Source organism: Phascolarctos cinereus, unplaced genomic scaffold (assembly GCF_003287225.1).
Source record: "Phascolarctos cinereus isolate Bilbo 61053 unplaced genomic scaffold, phaCin_HiC Scaffold_5;HRSCAF=322, whole genome shotgun sequence".
Lineage (NCBI taxonomy): Eukaryota > Metazoa > Chordata > Mammalia > Diprotodontia > Phascolarctidae > Phascolarctos > Phascolarctos cinereus.
In genome coordinates this window covers 387,322,733-387,343,481 of record NW_027555958.1, presented here as the reverse complement: position 1 = coordinate 387,343,481, position 20,749 = coordinate 387,322,733, and the positions used below count along the sequence as shown (strand labels likewise).

The 20,749-nt window shown below is 33.4% G+C and overlaps 1 protein-coding gene across 2 annotated transcripts in view; it reads left to right on the top strand.

Moving 5' to 3' along the window:
• LOC110197677 (complement factor H-like) overlaps positions 1-20,749 on the top strand; it is a 122,816-nt gene that overhangs the window by 32,925 nt on the left and 69,142 nt on the right. The window contains exons 2-8 of one of the 2 annotated variants that reach the window (XM_020971717.2): positions 3,013-3,198; positions 3,558-3,663; positions 8,504-8,580; positions 9,541-9,732; positions 12,901-13,071; positions 14,533-14,706; positions 18,655-18,873. In XM_020971717.2, the coding sequence (XP_020827376.1) occupies positions 3,013-3,198; positions 3,558-3,663; positions 8,504-8,580; positions 9,541-9,732; positions 12,901-13,071; positions 14,533-14,706; positions 18,655-18,873 (1,125 nt within the window). The remainder of the gene's footprint in view (positions 1-3,012; positions 3,199-3,557; positions 3,664-8,503; positions 8,581-9,540; positions 9,733-12,900; positions 13,072-14,532; positions 14,707-18,654; positions 18,874-20,749) is intronic. The other variant, XM_020971718.2, reaches the window with a different exon arrangement.

Here is a 20,749-nt window from a genome sequence, read left to right as displayed (position 1 = left end):
AAACAGACCTTCCCTTACCACCTTAAAGGCCTTACTGAGAAGGACAAAAGAGAATTAAATCATCCCCAGCAAAGTGGAGGCTAACCTAAATCATCCCCAACAAAATACAGGCTTACCTGAATCCCTAACTAAGTAGAGACTTACCTTTGCTCAGAGAAAATTTAGTTTGAGACCTCAGAGGAAGTTCAGCCTCCAGCATAGTCCTCTGAAAGGAGTTCTCCTTAGAGTAAGTCCTGGGGACTAGAACCCCTTGCTGGGGTCCCACCTAAGGGTCATCACTGTTGTGCCAAAAATCTCTGATGAAGAGAAACTGAAGCACAAAAGTTCTGAGCATAATCTATTTATTAGCAAGGCTAGCAGTTGCCAGTAGTAGAGGTCAATGGCCTGTTGGTGACCGGAGAGGTGTTAGAGCAGACAGAGCAATCTTTTATACAGTTTGTGAAGATGTAGGGTGGGCTCACATTTAGCCTGGTTTATAGGAGGGGATTTCCAGGACATATGACAAGGAAAACACAGAATTAATCATTATTCTCTGAAAAGTCTGGTGTTAAGAAACCCATGGTTGATGGCCAGGCAGATCAACTTATCAATCCAGGGACAGAGTCCAAGCTGTAGCTTAGAAAAAAAGAAGGAAGTTACACTTTTATTAAAAAGTCAGGCTTTTTAGTGTTAAGTGGTCAAACTATCCTTTGAATTAACCTAATTCATAAATAGTGATTCCAGTGATTAGATACAATTCTCAATCAATAATTAACAAATAATACAGAATAAAGTGGGGTATCTGTTTTCAATTTCATACCTTCCAACTAGTTTCTTCACTAAGCATTGGCTTACCTGGCACATCAGTTTCTACTTGCTTCTGGACATTTTTGTGCATTTCCAGATTGAATGGAGGAGAGTACTTCTATTTTTTTTCCCAGTTTTCTTTATCATTGGTCTTTCTAGGATTCTTTTCAGATATTTATAGGGATTTATGTGGAAGAGCTCCTCTTCTCTGCAACCTTTCATATCACTTTTTTAGCCCTAATTCCTAAGCTATATTTTAACTTGTATTATTCTCCTACTTCTCTCAGATTTATGACATAATACTTATTATTATCCATTATCCTTTTTTATAATATTTTACAAATTGGGCTTACACTCCATTACATTTCACTGCAATTTCTTTGTCAATTAAGTCAAGTGTTTGTTAACTAGGATTCTTTCTGGACTCTTTTGGTGGCCTTGCTATAATGGTTAAACCTCTGTATATAATCATGCAATTGCTGTTGTCTACTTCTAATTTTTCATTTTCAATTATGTCTTAAATGGTTCTGGTTTGTAGTTTCAATTGTGCACCATATTTTTTCCCACTATTATTTGTTTGATTAAGTTTTTGTTAATTTCAACCATTTCTCTCACAGCTAAGTGATCTGACTATATAAAAACAGCTGATTCAGGAATAACTACCACATTGATATAAAGTCTTTTACTGTCTGTTAAATTTTTCTTTTTTGTTTGTTATTTACTATTTCCTATGTGCATTGCATACTTATTTTTTTCTCAGAAAAAGTATTCTTGGAATTAAAACATGTGTTTTGTAAGAGTCATTGATTCTCTAATTCATTCTTCCTGAACTGTTTTCTCAGATAAATCTCACTATCCTCATATTTTTCCAGTTTTTTATTCTTAGAGTCACCATGTGTCAAAATGTATATTGATTTTATTTGAAGAATCTTATTAAGTTTTTAGAAATTCTTTATCTCTTCATCTTTTGCAATCAATATTGTTACATAAGTTGCAATTGTTTTCATGGTTGTCCATCAGTTATCTTGAACTAGATATCTTAGAGGCAGTTAGGTGGTGCAGTGGAAAGAGCTGTAGGCTTAGACTCAGGAAAAGTGAGTTCAGATCTGGCCTCAGACACTTACAAGTATGTGAACCTGTGCAAGTCACTTAACCTATGCTTTTTCTGTTTCCTCTTCTGTAAAAGGGGAGTAATAACAGCAAATTGCTCAACTGATCACCTCAATTGATTTGGCTGGCATGGGGCATTAGGTATATGTCCTCATCTAATAATTATAATTATAATAATATTTATGTAGTGCTTAGTATGTGCCAAGTACATCTTTCGTTACTGCTCCATGTGTTACCCTCCAAGACAAAAATGAACCATGCTTTACTTAAGGTATATGAGTATCTGAGCTCTACTGGTAGAATAATTTTAATACTTGATTTAATTATATATCAATTATAATATGTAATATGATAAATAATATCATTACATGACCATTTACATAGAACTTTAAATTCTGCAGAACATTTTGCATATATGGGTAAAAGCTATCACTTTATTTAATTATACAGTTGTTCTCATAAGAAGCAATGTGATATAGCGCATAGAGTTCTAGACTTTAAATCAAGAATATCTGAATTCAAACTCTGCTTCAGGTACTTACTACATGACTATGGGCAAGTCATATGACCTCCATGTAGCCTTAGTTTCCTCATTTGTAAAATGACAGCAATAATAGCAGCTTCCTATTGTGAAGATCAAATGAGTTGTAAACCTTAAAGTACATTATATTTTGGCTATTGTCCTCACTATCATGTTAAAGCAAGTCCTCTCTAAGGACTGTGTGGTACAGTGTATAGATCACTTAAGTCCTTGCTCTGCTATTAACAAATGCTTGACCCCGGGTCAGGGATGGGGAACCTGTGGGCTAAAGGCCTCATGTGGTCTTCTAGGTCCTTGGGTGCGGCCTTTTGACTGTGTCCCAGTTTTATAGAACAAATCCTTTTATTAAGGGGATTTGTTCTGTGAAGTTTAGATTCAGTCAATAGGCTGCACTTAAGAACCTAGAGAACCACGTGTAGCCTTGAGGCAATTCACTTTACCTCTATGAGCCTCTATTTTCATATATATAAGATAGATTGGGGAAACTTGGCGGTCTTTTCCAACTCAAAAATCCTAGTCTGTTTTATTTTTGATTAACACATTTGGCATTTCTACCCCCCACCTCCCTCCCACAGACTGTAATGATGCTCCTCCAAGAAAACCTACAGAAATTCTAACAGGGACATGGTCTGAGTCAGTATATCGAGAAGGTACACGTGCTACTTACAAATGTCGACCTGGATATAGAACAATTGGAAGTATAATCCTGGAATGTAAGAATGGAAAATGGGAGTCTGTTTACCCAACTAAAGTATGTATGAGTAAGTATTTCTTATTTTTGTGTAATTTTTATTAACTTATACTGCAAATTCTATGCAACAGGTTGAAAAATATGAAAATTATAATTTTTTTAAAGAAAAAGTTACATTCCTAAAAAGGAACACTTTTACTGAATTATTGTAAAGAAAGTTGGAATATTTATTATAAGATACCTTGTATTTGGCTATAGAGAAATTCAAAGGATGCCCCCTCCATGTAAAAATTGATTTCTAGTAAATATACCATAAAACAGAAGTCTCTGTGTAATATAGACATTGTCCACCTCACTCAAATTCAGAGCAAAACAAAGGTATTTTTATTTTAGCATGTCATCATTTCATATTTTATCATTTTATTTTAGGAAAGCCCTGTGGTCATCCTGGAGATATTCAGTTTGGTTCTTTTGACCTTTTGGAAGACACTGAGTTTTTATTTGGATCACGGGTTGTATATAAATGTGATGAAGGGTAGGTGTACAGAACTTTAAACTACTGGTAGCAAAGTTATCAGAGTGAACAGATAATCAAATTGCTTATTTCTAACTTATAAGTTTGTTCATGTGGGATTTAAAAATATTTTAGATGTAAGTAAACAGAAGAATTATGTTGAAATGGAAAATGATTATAGGTTAAACACCTGGAGTTCTAGTTATGCTAGTATTTATTATTCAAAGGCCTGCAGTTAGGAAGTTGAGTCTTATTTTGGTGTGAACCTGTGATATCTTTGTTTTAGATGTAACTGTAATTTCATGGGTAAAGGAGTTCCTGGTCTGAATCATATAATCTTAGAGAGTGACTTGTGGCGCTCTAAGGTTCAGTGATTTTCTTGAGGGTAATAAAACATATTTTGAAATCAAGAACTTGAACTCAGATCTTCCTGCCTCTTAATATGGGTCTCTAATCTGCTTCCCTACAAAGTGGAGTGGGCAAGCAAAAGCAGTTCTAACCTGAAAATATTCAATAATTAATTGACCACTTACAAAATTAGCTCCTCCTCAAACATTTTTTCTTCATAATAACATCAATCCCTTTACCATCTGTCTGTGAGAAATTCAGACATGACGTTATCATATGAATTTGTCAAGAAATTACACTAAAAAACCAATACTTGTCATTTTTTATTTAATAATTAGATATAATTGTTAGTATAATATAAATTTAAAATTTTGAAATTAGTTATTTTTATTATTGTTAATTTCATTTTAAAGATTAAGTTCCAAAGAAACATTTATTCATTACTTATTGAAAATGTTGGTTCTCATTTTTAGCAGATTCACTTTAATTGGCAATTTTTTGGCACTTATTATCCTTCTATGAGGACCTACTGTACCCATTTTCTAGCTTTGTCTTTTAAAATAAATCTTATTGATGTATTTAGTTTTTTTAATCACCAAAATTCTCTCCAATAGCTTTCTCCCTTTCCTTCACACATAGCTACTTCATGTAGCAAATACTACTTCTAAAGGTAAAAAAAAAAAGAAAAATCAGAAAAACCGAACTATATACACTTCAGAACTCTGAAAATACATGCAATGCATCCACCTTTGCAAAGGCAGAGCTGTCTTTTTTAAAATTTGTCCTTTGATGTTATTTTTGTCCTTTGTAATTTTTCTACATTCACTTTTGATTGTTTCATGGTTCTTTATGTTTACATTGTTGTAGTCATATATATTGTTTTCTGAGCTCTGCTTACTTTACTCTGCATTACTTCATAGATCATGTCATGTTTTTCTACATTCATCTTTTCTTACAGTATGATATTCCATTATATTTATGTACCAATATTTGTTTAGATATTCCCCAAATGATACTGTTTCCAATTCTTTGCTATCACAAAACTGCTGCTATGTATATTTTAGTGTATATGGTTACTTTAATCATATCAATAGCCTCCTTGGAATATAAGCTTAATTGTAAATAGATATTTTAATAGATATTTTGATCACTTTAGTTCAAAATTACTTTCCAAAATATTTGAAATTATTCACAGCTCTAGCAACAATATACTTACTAGTAGTGTGCCTATCCTTCCCTATCTCCTCCAACATTGACGATGCCTGTTTTTTGTCATGTTTGTCAGTTTCCAGATTGCAGGCCAAAAGTCCAAAGTTGTTTTAATTTGAAATTCACTTAATATTAGTGATTGGAGCATTATTTAATATTATTGCTAATAGGTTGTGATTTTTCTTGTGTTCATACCCCTTGACAACATCTATTGTGGGAAGGCTTTTGGGTTTTGTTTGTTTTGTGATGATTGGGAAGTGTTTACATATCTTGGATATCAAACCATTTTGATAGAAATATTGTTTAAAAATTGTGTTCTTTACTTCTAATCCTAGGTTGTGTTTGTGCAAAAGCTTTTTTATTTCATGTAATCAGAGTTTTATCTTCTGTAATTGCCTTTATCCTTATTTGGTTAAGAATGTATCTCCTGTGTATAGCTATGAAAACTATATGATGTTTTCTATTTTTATGTGTTATGATCTTTAATATTAAGGTTATATATCTATTTAGAATTTATCATAGGATATGGTAGAAGATATATTTTATACTTTATTTTTGCTAGTTAGCTTTCCAATTTTCTTAGCAATTGTTATGAAATAAGTAGTTCTTTTCTCAATAATTTGTTTTCCAGTTTGTCAAATATTGGGTTCCTGAGTTCCATTGTTTTTAATTCTCCTTTATCTAGTATGTTCCATTGATTTTCCTCTCTATTGTTTTAACCAATATGGCTTTGTTGACTGATAGTGTTTGAGACCTAAAGGTGCCATTCTGAAAATATTTTTCCTTCTTCATCCCTACCTAAAAAAAATTCCTCAGGTATTTTAGATCTTTTATTTTTTCCAAATGAATGGTCATTTCATCAATTTCTGTAAAGCATCCCTTTGATAACTTGATTGGAAAAGCATTAAAACTGTAAATTAACTTTGGTAGCACTGTCATTTTTATTATCTTGGCATGACCCAGCCAAGCCCTATAGTTCTTCAACTATTTAAACCATTTTCCCCCCCTTAAACAGCACTTTGTGGTTCAATCTATACAAGTATTTTGTGTGCTCTGGTGGATGGAACCTCACATGTTTTATGCATTTTTAGTAATTTGTAATGAGATTTCTCCTTCTACTATTACCTCCTAGATTTGTTATTATTATAGAAAAATAATATTGATTTTTATAGTTTATTTTGTAGCCTAAAACTTTGTCAAGTTATTAATTAAATCAGTGTTTTTGTTGATTCCCTAGGACTTTCAAAGTAAATCATGTCGTCAGCATTATTTCCTCATTTCCAATCTTTACATATTTAATTTCTGTCTCTTCAATTTTATTGCTAACATTTGTAGAATTATATAAAATAACAGTAGGGGGTAGAGTTGACATCTTTGTTTTGCTCCTGTATTTATTGGCAAAGCTTCAAATATGTCCTTATTGTACATAATGCTTGCTTTCGGATTTATATAGATACTTTTTGTGATTTATCAAAAGATCCCTCTATGTTTATACTCTGTAATTTTTTTTAATTTAGCATAGGTATGTATTTTACTTTGTCAAGGCCTTTTTGCGTCTGTTAACGAACATTACGCGTGATTGGATGCTTTTGTTTTTAACATGATTAACTGTGTTAATTGTTTTCCTAGTGTTGAACCATGCTTGCAAGTCTGATATAAATCCAACTTGACAATAATGAACGATTTCTTGAATGATTTGCTGTGGTCTATTTGACAAGAATTTATTTAAAATTTTCGAGTCCATATTCACTAATGACATTGGTCTATCATTCTTTATCCTTTCTTAGTGTAGGTATTAGAACTATACATGTCTCATTATAGGAGTATGATAGGATACTTTTTTGGTTTTTGAGAATATTTTTTGTAATGTTAGTGTGAATTATCCTTTAAAGTTTTGATAGAATTGTCTTATGAATCCATCAAGGTCAATAGTTTTCCCTCTGCCATCTTGATATTTCCATTACAGCTAGTTTAGCTTCCTTTTCTAAAGCTGAATTATTTAAGACTGCTATTCTCCTGTTAGAACAGGAATTTTATATTTGTGAATGTAATCCTATATTTCTTTTATGCTGTGAGTTTTCATAGCAAATAATTGCGTTTCTGATAATTCTTTTTTATTAAGCACCTACTATGCCCTAAGTACTATGTAAGTACCAGGGACAAACACAGAAAAGGAACAATTTTGCCCTTAAGATGTTCAGAAGATCTTCAGATCTTCAGAAAGTGCAAAGAAATGGGCTCAGAGTTTACTAGGAGGAGAGCAGGCTGAATTCCCTTTGGAAATTTTTCAGTGCTTCTATGACTTCTAGAAATACCAATCTTTTTTTAAAAATCGATATTTTTCTAGTACTGCTCTTTAAATCCTACAGAATTAAAGTTGTAGTTCATCCAAAGGAAAATGGAAAGGTGCGATTGGGTGATACATTATCAACAAAAAAATGAATGGACCTAATGACATAAAGAATGTCATCAAGGAGATGTAAGAATAGAAAAGGAGATAGCCCAGTTATTCAGCGAGAGTAAACTACTAACTGCTTGGCAGCCTGCATCCCTCACAGATATCTACACAATGTCAAGAGATCTAACCTGAAGGCCCCAAGCACACTGAATCTACCCCTCTACTTTTACCCTACTGACTTTGCTTGGACAACATATGGAGAATTTATCAAGGGCACAGACAATTGCTTAGAATGGTGAGGTATGGCATGCATTGGTTGCAAGATGCTTTGTTGGAGGAGTACTCAAAGTTACATGACTTGGTGCATAAAATGCTAGATCTGGAGTCAGGAAAACCTGAATTCAAATTTAGCCTCTGGTATTTACAAGCTGGATGACTCTGTGCAAGTCACTTAACCTCTGTCTGCCTCAGTTTTCTTATCTGCAAAATTGGAGATAATAATAACACATCTCTCAGGCTTGTGGGAGGAAAAAGTAAATATTTTAAGCACTTTGAAAAACCTTAAAGTGCTATATAAATGCAATGTATTATTATTATTAGATCACTGAGCTATGGAAGTTTCTCTTCTCTAAAAGGGAGTTTGACAATAAGCTAAATAACATTCAGCAGTCATTTTTTTTTTGGTTAGGAAATGGGGTTAAGTGACTTGCCCAGGGTCACACAGCTAGTAAGTGTTATGCGTCTGAGACTGGATTTGAACTCAGGTCCTCCTGAATCCAGGGCCAGTGCTCTATCCACTGCGCCACCTAGCTGCCCCCATCAACCATCATTTTTTTAAAGATGCTTCAGAGGTGTCCTGAACCACATACAAACATGATTTTGCTTTCAATTGCTTTATATTTGCAGATATCAATTGGTAAGCCCAGTTAATTTCCGTGTATGTGAAGCAGATGGATGGAGCAATGATGTCCCTTTCTGCGAAGGTATATTTGTATGACAAGTACATTTTATATTGGATTTAATGTAATAAACATTTTCTTGTCTTTAATATTCCTATAAATCAATAATTAAACCTTTCCCCAACATATTTATAATTTATTTATTACTTGAGTTTATAGCCAATAATAAATAATACATGATTAATCCTCAGATAACTAGTATTTCTTAGCAATTCAGCCACTTAAGATCACTACAGGCATAATAAGGACAAGCACAATGTCATTGTGCTTAGACATTTAGGAACACAGAAGATTATCATAGACCATACATAATAGTTTTAAGCCCAAAAGAGATGTTGGAAACAACCTAGTCCAACCTCTTCATTTTACAATTAAAGAAACTGTGGTCCCTAGAGGTTAAGTAGCCTTCCGAGGTCACATAGATAGAAAATGAGAGGCAATATTTGAACTCAAGTTGTTTGACTCAAAATTCAGTGCTCTTTCCACTAGCATCCAAGTTCAAAAATACTATCAGATAATTTTATTTTTTAAATGATGTAAAGAATAATATTATAAATATAAGGTCACTAATATAGACTATATTGTTATAGATATTTGTGATACTTTCTCTAGATTACAATTACATCATAAAGAATAAATAACCAGTAAGCATTTGTTAAGAGACTGCAGTAACATTAATTTTTTTTCATTTTCTGTCTTCAAGTGTTCATTTTTCATCAATTCTTCAAGATAATATTTGTTTATTGCTATAAAGATTGTAAAACTAGCAAACCTTACTGTCATTGCCTCCAAGAAAAATGCATGTATCATTATTTTACTAGACATTGTTCATCAATTTTATATCAATCATAAAATTGTTATAGTGAAATATTCAGGTAATTTTATTTTTTTACAAATCCTTTTTTTATTGTAGAATTGTTTTATTTTACAATAGATATTACAAATGATGTAAATACTTCTGTAAGTGTATGTTTATGTTTTCAGTGGTTAAGTGTTCACCAGTGACAGCACCAGAAAATGGAAAAATTTCCACAAGTTTACTTGACCCAGAGCAGGAATTTACTTTTGGCCAAGTGCTACAGTTTGAATGTAACCCAGGCTTTAAGCTGAAGGGGCCTAGGGAAATACACTGCTCAGCAGGTGGTGATTGGAATGAACAAGAACCTCAATGTGTGGGTAAGAAAAGTGTACTTTTATTTGGCTTCTTTTACATCTTGTCCTTTTATATAATTTAGGATTTTCTTGGATAATGTATATAAGATAAAGAGAATGCAAAAACTATATTTATCAAGATGGTAAGACTTTGGTCCTAGACATTTGTGATTTTGCTGTCACTCATTAACAGCAACTACAAGAAGTAATTTACCAGAAGATCACTCTTCCTTTTGAATGGCAATCAAGACATTCTTTTTTTCTGCCTAATGGTATTGTAAGCTATTTAATGTCAGGGTATATTTCTTAGAATTTTTTTTTTTGCATTTCATATTTTCCTTATCCTCATTTGAATCTGTCTCTCTCTCTCTGTTTCTCTCTCTCTCTCTCTCTCTCTCTCTCTCTCTCTCTCTCTCTCTCTCTCTCTGTCTCTCTCTGTCCCTCTCTCTTTCTCTTTGTCTCTCTTCACTTCTCTCTTTTTATCTTCTCTGGCTGGATGGCTCTCTCTCTTTCCTCCCTCTCTCCTTCCCTCAGTCCTACCCTACTCTTCAATAAAACTTCCATCCCATCATTATTTTTCCTTTCCCTGAAAAATTTCTTTATGATAAAGCCTATACTTCTCCCTCACTTACTTCACCATGTATTATCTCCATATTCTTTTGAAATCTTGCTTTCACCTCCATTACTCTACTGAAGTTGATTCTTAAAAGGTTACCAATGACCTCTTAATCAATAAATTCAGTTGTTTTCTCAGTCCTCATTTCTTTGATCTCTGTAGCATTTAACTGTGTTGATCAACTCTTGCCTCCCTTGAGATTTTCTGTTTCCTTCAACAGAGGTACTCCTGGTTCTTTCACTTCTCAGTCCTTCTCTATCTTCTTGATTGGTTCATTTTTTCTCTACCTGATCCCTTTAATAAAGGCTCTGTTCTCATTCTGTTTTTTTTTGTCCCTCTACATTTTTACCTACTTCTATATCTTCTCTTATAAAGATGATTATCTATGACCAATAAGCAATCAGTTCCCAAATCTCCATCCACCATGCTATCTGACCTCTATTTTGAGTTTGTACTAGCAAACAACTTATTGGACATTTAACCTTAGAGAGTTCACTGGGACCTGAATATCAGCCTAAAATTGGAAATCTTCATTCCTCCTGACTCCAAATTCTGAAACTTTCTTGACCCTCAGTAGCATTCAAATTCTCCTAGTCCATGCATGTAAACTGAACATATATTACTCTTCCTGCTACTGCAACCTACACATCTGATATGTTGTGAAGTATCATGAATTATGCCTCCAAAATATCTGTTGCATATATGACCTCCTTACATTCCTACTGCCATCAACATAATTCACGTTATTGTTACCTCTCACCTAGAATATGGTAATAGTCTCCTAGCACATCTTTCCCTCTCTAATTTACCTGTCTAATCTTGAACTTTTCTTCTCTATTCTATTCCTCTATGACATGCTATCCAAAAGACATCTCAAACACAAAGCAAACAGGGTAAAGACATATTTACTTAGCTTTACTCTATATCTCTCATATACTCTTATTCTCCATCACAGAAACATAACATTAATGTACAAAATAATGAACATTAATATAATGTTAAATGTATTACTAGCCTTCTTTCTTCATTATAGTCTAAAGAGAAAATTGTAAAAAAACTCAATTAACTGAATTGTTCTTTTATATGAATACTAGCCAGTATAGAAACTTTAGATAAGATAGAAAATTTCTGAGTCCAAGTTTGTGGTTATAAATTCTTAGATGTTAGCAAATACATTAAATCACTTTGATTGATACAGTATATAGAAAAAATAACCCTTTTGTAAATGTTATTTTATGCCAATGTCCTCTTTATTTTGGAAAACATTACATTTTAATTAGATATTTTAATCCAACAATAGTAAAAAAAAGTTTATTTAAGCAAAACATTCCACCATTGTTTCCCTGTAATCATAAATAAAACATGGTACTTATGGGCCAATTTGTTTTAAAACTCAAAAAAGAAAACAGGTTTGAGCAATGGGGAAAGGAGCTGATAGATATAGAATCACTATGGTGAGGTAAAGCTTTTATTCTATGCTTCTGAAGACCTTGGACATTTTCTAAAATTCTTAGTTAGCCGTCTAGTCATTTGGAATGGATATAGTATAAATCAAATATAGTAACTACTTCGCTAAATAACTTGTTCTATAACTTGTAAATTATTTGTGACTTGAATTTCTATGAGTTTTAGATCTAAATGCAGTGATATATCTCTATAAGCCCTGTCAGCCTAATACAACTACACACAGAAGAATAAAGAATATCTTAGAAATTGTAAGGAATACACATTTTGTAGAAGTCATGCTACAGCAGCATTGTCATCACCACCAAATGCTTTGGTGCTCTCTATATATGGGATCTCAGAAAGCTTGATAGTGTATGTCCACACATAAACTTTTCTAGGCACACAAAGAATGGTGGAACACAAAGACATATAGGGAAAACCATATTCCCACAATGGCATTGCTTTGCAGAGGCTTCATGTGACTCTCTCTCTCTCTCTCTCTCTCTCTCTCTCTCTCTCTCTCTCTCTCTCTCTCCTCCCTCCCTCCCTCCCTTTAAATTTTGTGGCTGGCAGGCTGTCTCTTTCCTTTCCTCCATCTCCTCTTTCCTCTATCTTTCCAAAAGATTTCACCACAAGCAAAAAGAGTTTTACTGCTTTCAAATTCTATGTGTTGTCTGCAGGTAGCCCCAGCAAGAGAGAGAAGCTGTCGCCCTCATCAGGGCTATTGGCATCATTGGATGTCTTCCTACCCCCCCAGTCATATATTTCTGATAATGGTAATACCAGCAACACACGCTTTAATCTAATTTATAAAAAAAAATTGCAGAGAATATGCACATTTGAATGTTATATCATCTGCTGTTCATTTCAAGCTGACAAACTGGTTTAAGGCTAATCTTTTAGCAATGTAATAAATTTTGTCAAACTGTTTTAAATACTTCAACAGCTATGTAAGACAGATAAAAAGAAAGATATATGAAATACCAAGGAGCTGAGACATTTATGTTACTTTATTTATTCAGATAAAATGTTATTTTTTCTTTCCAATATTACCTCTTTATATTATTTGTTTCTTTTAACATTTTACCAGTCATTTAAAAACACTTTGATATTTTCTTCATTTTATCTAGCAATTTTGTGTGAAATACCAAACATTGAGAATGGGAATATTTTAGCTGTGAAATCAATTTACAAGGAGAATGAACGGCTACAATATACATGTGATGCAGGTTTTGCATACAGTGAACGAGGAGATGCCATTTGCACTAAACATGGTTGGGCTCCAGTTATGTCATGTAAAGGTCATATTTTGATTCTTTATTATCTCAAGTCATATTTATTTAATCAACTAATTGTATGTTTAGTTGCTTTTCAAAGAATTCTTCTTTCCTCCCAACAGAATGGTTAAATTGACATGCTTGAAACCAGTAATATGAACTCTATCAGTAATAAATCACTGAAGTAGAAAGGACTTTGGAGATCATCTAGTCCAACTTCCTTATTGTGCAGTAAGGAAACTTGGAGCTAGAGAGATTGAAGGACTTTCTCAAGGTCATACAGTTCTTTAATGACAGATAGAAAGAGAACTCAAGTCTCTCAGTTTCTTTTTTTTTCTATACAGTTTTGCTTCTAATACAATCCTACGTTGAGGTCTAAGACATTGTACAACTATAAGAAGAGCAAGGTTTTGCAAGTAGCAGGTTATCTGAAAAAGACAGGGGGTTTTAACTGACCACAAGCTTAATATGAACCAACTGTGCAATGTGGTTTCTGAAAAATGATCACAGTACTAAAACAAGTGCAGCAGTGCCTAGATAGGAATAGTTACAGAGGTCTTCACTAGAAAGACTAAATTCCCAATATTCTGGTTATTTCTGATCAGCATATTTTAAAAAGGCTAGTGACAAATGAATGCATATCCAAAGGAGGGTGAGTAGGATGCTAAAGAGTATTCACATTATGTCATAAAAGAAATAGTTGAAAGATCTGAATATTTTAGCTTGTAGAAGAAAGAACCAAAATAAGATGTGGTAGGTGTCTTTAATATTTACATGATTTTCATGTGGAAGAGAGAGATGTATTCTGTGTTACTCTTGCAGACAAGATTATGACTAGTAGGTAAAAGATACAGAGAATAAACAGATAAGCCCTTATAGCACACATGGGGAAGAATGGGAGGGAGCATCAAAGAGATACAGCAAAGGAAGAGATAGTGTAAGTTTGTTACATGGGTTTTCCTATGCCATGTGACAAGATTTCTAAGTCCTCCAGCACTATCATGTCAAAACACCAAATGACACTGCACAGAATACATGGTCAGCTGAAATATAAATAAAGTCTAACATTAATATGACTTAATTAAAGTAAATTTCCATTCATCTGGAATTTTAAAAAAAGCTTCCTACAACCAGGAACCTAAAAACATTCATTTTTCTACTGTGGCATATATGAAAAAAAGTTGCTATTCATAAAGTTGATTCTGAGGTACTGAAAGATTACTAAATACTTTATCATAAAAATAAGTTCAATATATTTTCTATATTCAAATAATATGAAAATTAGTAGTCTATCTTTGACACATATACTGATTTTCAAAAGGCCATTTGAGTTATTAGAATATAGGATGATTCTGAATGAAGAGGAACTTAAATGCTCCCTGAAAGTAAGACTAAAATCTATTGTATTATTTAAATAGATTTCATAATCTAAATGGACTAGTAGTTCTTATACCTTATTTGACTTAATGAAATACTTATTTTTAGAAATCATATGTAATCCCCCACACCTGGCTAATGGGAATATATATCCTAAGAAAGATAAATATAGAGGAAATGATGAAATATCATACCAGTGCAAAAAAGGTTTTCACCCACCACTTACTGGAAACAAGGCACAATGTACATCTGAAGGCTGGTTACCTCTTCCAAGATGTAACTGTAAGTTTCATTCATACCTTGTTCTACTTTGAAGACTATGAAATAATTGTTTATTTTATTAAAATATTATGTCAACATATCTGCTTTTCTTGATTTTGTAATATGAATCATATATAGATATCACTGACTTAAAAATTTAGAGTATTCTATCTCTATCAGAACAGAATTAGAGGGAAATTTCTCTCAAGTATATATGTTTCAATTATTTCCTTTAAAAGTCCAAAATATTTTCCTTGGAAAGACAAATCCCTAATCTACTGAATTGAAAACTTTTGGCAGGTTACCAGAACAGTGTGCATGTTGGTTATTTTGGTATGATTTTCTATACCACTTTTGGGAACATTTATGAGTCCAAGTTCCCACAAACTGTAGAAATGTTGTAGCATGGTCAAGGATATCCTGATTTCCAATTTATAGATAGTCAATGTAGTTCACTTCTTTTTTGGTTATGTGTTTTTAATACCTAATAGATTTAGACTGCGAAATCATTCCTCTGATATTTGGGACCACATATCATATAGTCTAGTCTGGAAATTCTTCAGATTTAAAGCATCAGGATTCTACAAAACAGTTTCTTGATCACTCTGTAAGCATTTACTCTCTATCATATGGCAGGTATAGTGTGCTAGTTGATACAAAAACATAAGTGCTGGGGCTGCAAAGCCAAAAGTGAAATAATATCTTCCTATTAAGAGAGATATACATAGAGATGTAAGTGCAAAATATCAATCCCCCCATCAAAAAAAAATGAATGGTAATTTTGTATGGGGAAAGAGCTAGCAGATGGGATGGTCGGGAAAGGCTTAATGAAAGTGTCACTTGAACAGAATATTGAAGAAAACAATCTTTTGAGGCAGATGTCAGGAGGGAGAGTCAAGTCATAAAAGACCACAAGTACAAAGGGATGGAGATATAAAGTGGAATGTTATATGTAAAGAGCAGTAAAAAGACTAGTTTGGCTGGACCACAAAATACGTGAAAGGGGGCAATAAAGTACTCGTGTTGGAAAATGTACTCAAGTTAGTAACCTAACTTACTACTGTGAAGAGCTTTGAAGGCCAAACAGAGGAGTTTATATTTGATCTTGGAAGTGAAAGGGAGCCACTGGGATTTATTGATTAAAAGGACATAGTTAAACTTGTACTTTAGGAAAAACACCTTTGCTGTGTGGAGGATGAATTGGAATGGGGAAATACTTGAAGCAGAGAGACTAATTTGGGAGCTATGGCAATAGTCTGGACAAAAGGTGATGAGAGCCTGAACTAGGTCAGTGGCTAATGAAAGTAGGTTAATTCTAGAAGGCCAGACTTTGGGGAAATTATTATATATTTAATAAAAGAAAAAACCAGAACCTGAAATTGTATTTCTTTGTTTTTATTGCACCTGAGAATCTATAATTTCGTTGCTATGGAAATGTTGCATCAATTCAGCTTACAACCAAACTATATATCAGTAAGTCCATCTTACAGCATTGTCTCATTCTAAAAGAGGTAAAAATGACTTCAATATCCAAGATCTAACTATAAATATTAGCAATTTTTTTTCTGGCATGGCCTATAACCTGAAGTAACATGGTATATTATATAGATAGTCAACCATCATGGAAAGCTGACCACGGTTTAAATTCTGCCTCTGAATTATACTGGTTATATGAACCTCAGCAAGTCATTTAACCTCTCCTTTTCCCAGGAAAACTTCTAGGACTATAAACTACAGAGTGGATATCCAATCAGCAATGAATTTTTAAATAGGAGTCCCTAAACCAGTAAAATCACAAGCTTAGTCCAAAGAAACCAAACTTGTTGATGCCTCCAAAACATAAGGCCCATGTGACTGATAAAAGTGCTTTGCTTCTCTATACCCCAAGCTACACTCTAAGATTTGAAACTGAAGTGCAATTTGTGGTCTGCATCATTAAGATGTAGTTTACCCATTGGAAACTACGCCATGAAATTACAGGTATCCTCCACCCCATCTTTTGCCTTTCCTCTAAAATAACTTATAAATTGAGCATGAGGGCATTCCCAGTATAGAACTTCCAATAATATTTTGAATGAGGGCAATAATATTGAATTCCTAACAACTTCTACAGATAAATGTTATTTAGATGTTTAAGGTTTGGTATGTTTAAAAGAAACAAGTATTAGTCATATCTCTTATGATTTATTCATAAATGAGAGTTTATGAACACAAAAATATTAATGATGAAACCTGTTTAAATCTCTTTAGAAACATCACCATATTCTTTCTAAATTTATTTTTTTAAAGTTTTTCTTGTATTGGCTTTTGTTCAATTTGCAATTTCATTCTGGTCGAATAGGATGATATAGTTTCCCTCCCCTACCAAAAAAAATCTCAGAATAGTACACTATAAATATGTTCCCACCCAGTGTGCCTGGAAAGTAGAATGTATGATGGAGACTAATGTGAAATATTTTGAAAGGCAGATGGGAATGATATGATGAGAACCTTTCTATTACAGATTAAGAATTTATTTTTTACACTAGAAACATGGAACTACTGAATATTTTGAGTGGACAAGTGAATTCGTAGATCTGTGTATTATGAATACTAATTTGGCTATGGGGCAGAAGATGGTTTGGAGACAAAGTGAGACTAGAAGTATCCAGGACAATTAAGAGGCTGTTGTCATTTTACAGGAAAGGAGCTGTGAGTCTCAGGATAAAGGGGTAAGATAGGAGAAGTGTCATGGAAATAACATCAACAAGATATGAAAATTGATCGGACTTAGGAGGTAGTGGATAAGGAAAGGTAAAGGATGACTCAAAGGCTGTGAACCTGTGTAATTAATTAGAAGGATGGCATCCTCCACTGAAAAGGAAAAGGGTGTAGGAATGATGAGTCTTCAAGAAATAGTATAAGTTCAATTCTGGATGTGTTGACTCTAAGATACTGATGTGAAATTTGTACTAAAATGTGCAGCAAGCAGTTGGTGAGATGGAACTAGACTTCAGAAGATGGCTGGAGGTTGGATATGTAGATTTGAGAATTTGCATAGAACTAATTGAACCAATGGGAGTTGAAGAGATCAACAAGAATGTTAAGAAAGAATAAAGAAGAATTCCCTGGACAGAGCTTTGGAGGACAATAATGTTTAATAAGAAAATAGATGAAATTGTAGCAGAAGACTAAAAACAAATGATCAGATAGATTTGAGGAGAACAAAGAGCAAGATGGTGTTGTCAGATAGGCCAAGGGATGAGAGTACAGTGGAAGAGCAGGCATTCTACAATGTCAAAACATCTCCATATCATAGTTGACCAACTCAGGGATCCAGCCTAACCTTAATATACCTTGATGTCTTTGGGTATTATAATTTCCTAGCCAGTTTTTAATAAGTACTATTCCTTGAAGAAAGCATTTAAGTTCTCGTCTATTCATTCATAAAGGAAAGAGAGGATATGATATTTTGATATTTTATGCAGAACTAACTGTATTTTTGGGATGGTGAATGTGGGGAAGAACAAATGGAAAATTAAAAACTTTCTTGGGGTCCGACACAGTGTGTTTGATCCTGGGGTGAGTTACTGAGAAATTTGTAGAATCTCTCCAGGGAAGTATTTAAAAGTAGGCAAGATACCAACCATCTCATACAATTTAGATGCTATTATCCTCAGAGCCTCTAATGGAATATAAGTACTCAAAGGCAAAGAAGATTACATTTGTCTTTGCATCCTAATTGCATAGTATTGTGTCTTGTATGTCATAAGCATTTTTAAATATTTGTTTAATTGAATTGAAATAACTTTCAAAAATTCCTTCTAACTTTATGATTCTAAAACAGTATACATTCTGAGATCACAAATGAAAAGAATGCAGTTATAGTATATTGTAAAGTATGTATTCACAATAGGAAATTAAAATTAATTGAAAAATTAAAATTATTAATAAGGAAAATAATTTATTTTTACTTCACTTTCTCCCAAGTGAGACCTTGTGATTATCCAGAAATTGAAAATGGAGTACTTTATAAGCCATATTGGTTTAGCTGGGAATACTATCGAAGGTTGTTCCCAGAATCTATTGGAAAAGAAATGTACTACCATTGTAACAAAAATTATGTACCTGCTCAACGATCTACCTCAGAGTATTGGACAAAATTTTCATGTACTGCAGAAGGATGGTCTCCAGTGCCAGAATGCCTTAGTGAGTATGCTTCTGTAAACTATTTATAAGGAGCACAAGTGATAGGAAGTCCTAGATTATATTTGGATTGGATGTAATATTTCATATCAGTGAGATCTCTATGATATCTCCATTGAATATTACAAGTTAGGATTCCCTCTTGATACATGTTGGACATGACCTATCAGAAGAAAGTTTATTTTGCAAAAACAAAACCAAATAACATTACAAATTCTCAAATCTCTTCATACGAGGTTCCACCCTTTATAAATCATTACCATAGGATGCAATTTAATGTGTTCAGTATCACTGAACTCCGGTATCACTTTCTGCTTCCCTAATTGTGCTCTCTTCTTAGTACTTCCTGTTCTCTGACAATGCTGACCATTTTATGAGATTACACCTGGCTTCTTTAGTAGAACTGTCTATTCTAAGACATCCTGATAGTGTAGCCTACTCCCTCAAAGCACTTTCTGCTCTTTGATAGGATTATATGTTCTCTTGTAGCACTGCTTATTCTCTGACAGTGTGACTACTACACTGTGTTCTGAGCTGCCCTTAACTTATAAGATGAATCTCAATTCAAACCTTTAATCTTTAATTTCCTAATTTCCCTGTTTGCTTCACCCTTTACTTCCCAGAAGTGGGTCCATTATAACAATGAATTATTTCTACAAAGAAAAAAGAAAAGAAGAAAAAAATGGGAGAACAATGAATACGTAAAAAGCAAAATCTCATTATATATAATGTTTCATATACCAGGACCCCAAACTTCTACAAAGAAGTAGGGAAAAAATGTCTTTTCATTTCTCTTATTTTGGGTCCAGTTTGTTTGTGATTTTCTAATATTCTTTTTTTCTTTTTTTATTGTTTAAAAATATTTTATTTTTCCTCAATTACATGTAAAAACATTTTTATCACTTGTTTTTTCAAAAGTTTTTGGTTCCAAATTCTATCCCTCCTTCCTTCCTCTCACCCTTCCTATAATGGTAAGCAATTTGATATAGTTTAGACGTTATCATCATGTAAAACATTTCCATATTAGTCATTTTCTGGAAGAAAACACAAGCAAAAAAGGGAAGAAATAAAAAATGAAGGAAGGAAGGAAGGAAGGAAGAAGGAAGGAAATAAAGAGGAAGGAAGAGAGGGAGGGATGGAGGAAGGAAGGAGGGAGGAAAGAGGCAAGAATGAAGGAAAGAAGGAAGGAAAGAAAAAAGAAAGCAAGGAAAAAAAGAAGAAAGGAGAAAAAGAAAGGAACAAATAAAGGAAGAGAAAAATAGTATGCTTTGCCATTCAGATATCATTGCATTCAGATGCCATCAGTTCTTTCTCTGGAGTTGCATAGCATTTTGATCATGAGTCCTTTGGGATTACCTTGAATCATTGTATTGTGAAGAACAGCTAAGTCATTCACAGTTGTTCATTCTTCAACATTACTGTTACTGTGTATAATTTTTTTTCCTTCTAGTTCTTCTCACTTCGTCTATATCTGTTCATGTAAGTGCAGGTTTTTCTGAAGTTGTCCTCCTTAACATTGCTTATAGCACAAAAATATTCCATTATAATCATGTACAAAAACTTGTTCAGCCATTTCCCAAATGATGGGCATCCCCTTAATTTCCAATTCTTAGCCACCACAAAAAGAGCTGCTATAAATATTTTTGTACAAATAGTTCTTCTGCCCACAACTTTTAAAAATCTCTTTGGGATATCTACCTAGTAGTGGTATTGTTGGATTGGGGGCCATCTCCACTCATCCTCATCAGTCTTGCCACTGGACTAAAATTGCTCCGAGGAAAAGGTAAAGCTGGTGACTTAGCACAACCCTCCCTCACTTAGATCCAATTCACTTGCAAGTCATGGCTTCACCTTCCTGATGTCATGGTCATCTTTGAAA